This window comes from Ciona intestinalis, chromosome 8 (assembly GCF_000224145.3).
Source record: "Ciona intestinalis chromosome 8, KH, whole genome shotgun sequence".
NCBI classification, from domain to species: domain Eukaryota; kingdom Metazoa; phylum Chordata; class Ascidiacea; order Phlebobranchia; family Cionidae; genus Ciona; species Ciona intestinalis.
In genome coordinates this window covers 186,698-193,016 of record NC_020173.2, presented here as the reverse complement: position 1 = coordinate 193,016, position 6,319 = coordinate 186,698, and the positions used below count along the sequence as shown (strand labels likewise).

At 33.8% G+C, this 6,319-nt stretch overlaps 1 protein-coding gene across 1 annotated transcript; it reads right to left on the bottom strand.

Annotated features, from left to right (window-relative positions):
* Positions 1 to 120: 120 nt before the first annotated feature.
* Positions 121 to 6,261, bottom strand: LOC100186672 (60S ribosomal protein L38). The gene is made up of 4 exons (XM_026835715.1): positions 6,245 to 6,261; positions 4,942 to 5,060; positions 1,038 to 1,155; positions 121 to 269 (listed from the first exon to the last, which is right to left on the bottom strand). Exons 3-4 carry the CDS (start codon positions 1,140 to 1,142, stop codon positions 162 to 164), a joined length of 213 nt encoding a protein of 70 aa, XP_026691516.1. The 5' UTR covers positions 1,143 to 1,155; positions 4,942 to 5,060; positions 6,245 to 6,261; the 3' UTR covers positions 121 to 161.
* Between the last annotated feature and the right edge of the window lie 58 nt (positions 6,262 to 6,319).

Below are 6,319 nucleotides of genomic sequence, written 5' to 3'. Positions count from 1 at the left end.
ATAACAAATCTATAATTTCCTATGTTTATGCTCCAAGCTACACTAGACAATACTTAAACTACAATAAAAATCTTGTCAACCACCAATTTTCTGGCTTTATGGAAAATAAACCAAACAAAGTACTGCTCAAGCACTTTCATGCTTGAAATCTTCCTTTATTTCTACTTAAGTTCCTTTACACTTAAACCAGGTGGAAGAGACTGACGAAGTTTTTCAGCTTTATCTTTATCCTGGATCACCAAGGTGTACAGGTATCGACTACATCTCACCTGAAAATATTTGTTTTATTAACTTAAGTATTAGCGCCCTGAATTAAATAAACATGAGAAAGTAACATAAGTATAACATTATTTTCTTTGAATATAGTAGAGGAGATCAGAATAATTAATGTAACAAAGAAAAGGAAATTTGCAACAAAACGACAGTCGATCTCGATATACACACGCTTGGGGTAAAAACTTCCTGAGTGCTAAATAAAAGCGTGGCTGGTATGTGGAATTGCCATAACTTTAATTACACTATTTTAAACCAGGTTCACAGTACAGCTGGTGGTTAACAACAAACTTTTACTAAAATTAAAATGGAAAATTGACTGTTTATCTATAAGTGGTGGGGGCAACAACAGGACATTTTTGGGAAACGTAATTATGACAGCAACAAGTTGTAATTCATAGGTTTGTACTTTTAAAGGGGCATACCAACCAAAAATCAAAACTTGTGTATTGATAGATATGCCTAAATGTGACCTAAACTACCATCAAAGTTTTAAAATACAAAGGAGCGAAATTGTGTTCATTCGAAAATTTAAAACATAATAAAAATGTTTTAGCTATATTCATTTGAAAATTGAACATAATAAAATGTTTTTGGTTGGTATGCCCCTTTAAGGTCTTTGGAATGTTAAACAATCATATGCCGGGCTTACTGTGAATTGAATGGATTACAAAAGTCTTATACGAAAAGAATTTCCATGATTTTGTAGCCTTTCCCAGTCTTTGGTCAATATTTGGTGTATATAGGATAAATTGTGTTACTACCTTAAATTTTGTGTTTTGCCTGTTCTTTTTAATCTTAACAGATTTAGCATCAGCTCTTCTAGCTGTTAACAAGAAATCTTTGATTTCAGTGATTTGTTTTGGCATGGTTCCAAGTAATCTAAAAATAAATAAAAAAGATTGAAAACAGCACTTCTAAATACCTACTTTTCGTGGGGCAAACTGTATGTGCAACGAAAAGCCGGTGATTAACAGTTAAACATTCGGAAGTTTACTCGGTGATATTATTACGTGGGTCTTTTCCAGCAATAGTTACAGGCAGATGCTTTTGTTAAATCATGTTGGGTCATTGCAGCGACTGCAGGTTCGAAATACAGCAAGAAAAGTAAAAGATTTCACCAAGTCTCATAGACGGTATTAACAATATATAGTAAAGTATGGTAATAAAAAACAATGGGGAACTTGGGGTAGGAAAGGACAACCCCCTAGCTCGCTAAAAAAACATTTTTATTGCAAACAGCTTTTCTGGGTAAAAAGTTATTTTTTATCCTAACTGTCATTCTAGTTGGTAATTATTTTTTCAGTAAAACACAAATTATTAAATTAAACAAAAAATTGCCCAAAAAAACTTTTTATGGGGTTTGCTAAACTTTTTTTGTGAGAAGGCCTTTCGTAATAAATTTATTATGAATGCAAGTATTTGCAACATATTTAGGTATCTTGCTGCTGGTATATTTCAATTTTAAAGTTTACGAACATTTCATACTTTTTTTTTTATTACTCCACTTTTTTTTCTCTTGTTTTTTACTACCCCGTTTTTTTTCTGTTTTTTTTTTTCTTTCCGAACCAATATTAACTTTGTGATAAAATTAATTTTAGAGTTATGTATGTAAATTATTTTAATTTAATTAATGATTTAACTGATTTTAAAGGTAATGAAGTATCAAAAACAGATGATTTACAGCTTTGCCTACATTTTCTGATAATGTAATTTATGTTATAGGTTAAGACTGTTTACTTACAGGTCATTTTAATGGTTATGTTGCTGCCTTTTTAACTTTTATCGCCCGTAATTTTTGCAATTTCGGGTTTGCAATATGAAAAAATTTTCTTTAAAAAAATTTTTTTTTGCGTTTTTTTCTACATTTTTTTGTCAAATCTTTTAAATCCTCACAAAACTAATAAAAACTTCCCTCTGATGACAATGTAGCGTGTCTTTTCTTAATTTAATAGCAAGTATATATAATTCTGTGCGTAAAAAAGCAAAAAACGAGCAAAGTAGGGGTAATACTGCCGCTGGTGACCAGTGAAAATTTTGGTCTCAAAATGTTCCTTAGGTCTCACTGATACCGGCTGTATAATTTTTTTTTGAAAAAACTCGGGCGTTCGTTTAAAAAATTAACTTTGAAAATGCGCGAAATCGCGTGACCAAAATTTACACTGGTCACCAGCGGCAGTATTACCCAAAGTAGGCTGGTTTACACATGCGAAGTACATCGATGATTTAGCGGGAAAGCATGTGAGAAATAAAATGGTGACTTTGTCAGGTCCCTTATAAAACTACGGGTTGCAGATAGTTCGAATATTTCGAGCAGAAAGGCTATGCGGCCACTTCCAATAGATTTCAAATCATCATACGAATAGTACGATATCTTAAATGGTTGTTAAGTTACCGAAATAACAAAAATACCTCCAACCTCGTAATGGTTTATTGACGATTACTTAAGAAGTATTCAAGGTATTAGACCAAAAGTTGGTTTGTAAAACTCGTATGGTTATTTGACATTTATTGGACGTGTCCTCGTAGCGTTTTTGGTCGAAATACCCAAAATATTTGCAACCGCGCGCAACCCGAAGTTTTATTAGGTACCCGGCTTGGTCCTTACTTGCTAATGTTTGTTCTGGTAATCCTTTAGCTGGTGGCCACCTGAAATTTTGGTTTCAAAATGTTCCTTAGGTTTCACCATGGCCTACTCAATACACGGCCTAGGAATACACCGAAACTGCTCAGACAATAAGAGGCCTATTGATGCGAATAATGCCCATTACAATACATTGTTACGTCACGGTTTTATGAATAGATTGTCTTCATTTTGAATGCAGTTGTTGGTAGGTTTAATACCAGTTCTAGGTTGTTTTAACTTACAGTTTATCACAGAACGTGTCGCAGGGATATTTTCTTGTTTAGTTAAAATCATACCAGACATATAAAGCAGCGCAAAAGGTTTATTAGTATATAAATACCAGTTTATTAAGCATAAAGAGAGACAAGCAATCAGATTCAGTTTACCCAACACAGAAAACCTACGTTTTGATTATATTTAATTTAGTAGACAGGCATTTGGCAAGTTTTATAATGCAGCACACCTTCATAATTTTATTTAGATTAAATTCTAAGCCACCAAAATTATTAAGCAAGCTATTTAAGCATGGTCAATAAGTGTTCCGTAGTTGGATAAAAATATTTGGATAAGGGTACCATCTTTGCATGTTATGATCATGAAGAAGTGGCAAGAAGATCTTCAATCAGTAACATCATCAATATATTCTTTAACAACAAACAGACATATGTAAATAATTCTGTTAGGAAGGAACACTAGTAAAATTTAAACAGCGACAAAGGTCTAAAGTTAGACACAACACTTAAGTACGAAGGGAGGCTATCGTGAGTTTGTCTGTATTTTACAGTCTTAATTCATGATGTGCTGTATGACCCATTTTTGGACCTCGAGGAAGAACCTGGGTCTTGCTTTAACAAAAAAACCTCGAGTAGAAAATGGGTTATGAACAGCAGGACAAATCAAGGCATAAGCACCTTGAGACAAAAGGCTAATGCTTGTATTTATCCAATATCCTATATTGTTTTTAAGGACCGGTTTTAAAAGTCCACAACGGACATATCAATTAACTTACTTGTTGTTACTGCGGTGTTCCTTTGCTAGATTTGCTGGAACAATCTGTTTTAAGCCAAATACTATTTTCACTCAGCGACTGAGCCAAACTAAACTGTCGGTAAAACTTACTTGTATGCCGCACGTGGTTAAAAGTAACTCCTATCTGTTCAGTCATGCTTAAACATTTATAAAAAATATAAGATGTTGATAAATAACCCGAAAAATAAGGTAATTTAACTGGGAATGGTAAATAAACTGTTATTTGATGCAAAAACTACAGCCAGACAGCAAAATCCATTCATAAAACCGTGACGTAACAATATATTATAATGGGCATTATTCGCGTCAATAGGCCTCTTATTTTGTGAGCAGTTTCGGTGTATTCCTAGGCCGTGTATTGAGTAGGCCATGGTCTCACTGATACCCACTGTATAATTTTTTTTTGAAAAAACTCGGGCGTTTGTGTCGAAAATTAACTTTAAAAATGCGCGAAAACATGCTTCGTCACCGTAATTCGTCTGATTTGCGTAAGGTTAACGATTTATTACGTCACAATCGTGGTCTGTTATGTCACAACAGTGGTATATTACATACGTTACAGCCTTGTTTTTTCTCCACTATTTTAACGTAGGAATCAAACGTAACAATACGCATTCTATGACGTAATAATCCAACCTTGGTTTAATTCGTAACGGCTGGTGTATACGGTGACGCAGCACGATTTCGCGCACTTTCAAAGTTAATTTTCGACACGAACGCCCGAGTTTTTTCAAAAATAAATTGTACAGTGGGTATCAGTGAGACCTAAGGAACATTTTGAAGCCAAACTTTCAGGCGGCCACCAGCTAAAGGATTACCGTTTGTTCTTTGGCACAACTCAAATTACATATAAAATGCCAACCGATATTCGTATCTTGATCAAATAGTAATCGCACGCAATTTACTTACGAATCTAACGAAATGAACATACCTGAAAGTATTTAGTTTTACTTATGATAATTTTAAATGCCTGTTAATATTTTCAAGGAAATAATACAAACAAAAGTAGTTACCTTTCAAACACGTGAACGATCTCTTTCCACGCACTTCGTCAAAAAGGCAGATTCGACAATTTTTTTTAATGCGAACAGTTAACGGTCACTTCGTACAGTTTTAACAAGAGAGCGAAGCTCTAATGGATAGGCAAGTATAATTTAAACATTATAAACAAAACATTATAATATAGATTATATCAGTCAAAGACACACCAAGTAATTTCACTGCTGCTATTGTGAGTACAAAACCAAGCAAACGCCCTGACTTTTCAATGTGTTTAAACAATAATGCTTTGTTGCTAGCGTAAAACAGCTAAACATACTGTTTATGTTTTGTTGCAAGCGCAAAATGGCTTATATTTACCCTGTCTAACATCTTTAGAAAAAATACAAGAGATCACAGATCTAATGAATAAGCACGTTTTAAACTAATTAGCATAAGATAGTAGAGTCGGGGAAGATGGGACACCTTTAACACATAATATCCAAATAGCCTGATCGTGTTTTAAACATTTAACAACGGTCTGTGGAAGTCGTGAAGATACGGTTTTATAATTCATTAAATGTTCTTTGTTTACTGCCAAATGAAAAGAGAAAACAAAATGAAAAGGTGTCCCATCTACCCCCACCCTGCTATATTAATTAATCCTTTTACTACAACGGTCGACTAGGCTCGATCAAAAACAAATCTGAAGTAACCAACAAAACGGGTTCTAGTCGACTTTGGTGACTGTGGAGCAGTAGGCAGAATGTATTTATACATGTATTATAACTAATGAAACTTATGACGTATGAGGATTGGTGAAGAATATGTGTAAATACGCTTTGTACAACTCATGTACCATGTGTTTATTGTAAACTTACACTGGTTAACGTTTTCGTCGCTTAAAAACGTTTGTTTTCTTCAATTTTGACAAACCGTAATCACGCAGTAATTAGCACATGTTAGAAGTTAATATTAATCATATGATGTTGAATTAAAAATAATGTTTCAATTACGATTAATGATAATACGGTATAAGAGTAGTGCATTTAATGCGTCCCCAGTCCCCACTTAAATGCTAATAGTTGATTCAGTCGTGAATCGTTGTGCGGATTTTTTTATCTCACCAACACCAGAGTCGTATAAACACCGAGTAGTCCAACTGCCGTCTTTGTGTGTCCAAAATAGAGCGAAAGTGGTGACTTTGGTAATAAGTTTAAACTAACTTGTTAGGTTTTTTTGTGTTTTCCTTTTTTGGGAAGGTGTAAAACAGCTTATTTTTACCTCACCAAACATTTTTTTGGAAACAAAAAATTTTCCCACATTAAATGTACCTACCGAGTTATTTTGGATCTAAATTGCAGCTCAATCTGTCTTTTACGTAACAATGGGTTAGTCACTCGGTTTTCTATT

Bases quoted from the DNA above. Each gene is read 5' to 3' on its own strand.
- LOC100186672 (XM_026835715.1), bottom strand. From the start codon at position 1,142: ATGCCAAAACAAATCACTGAAATCAAAGATTTCTTGTTAACAGCTAGA. The intron at 270-1,037 runs GTAGTAACACAA...AAATATTTTCAG, and splicing joins GGCAAAACACAAAATTTAAG to GTGAGATGTAGTCGATACCT.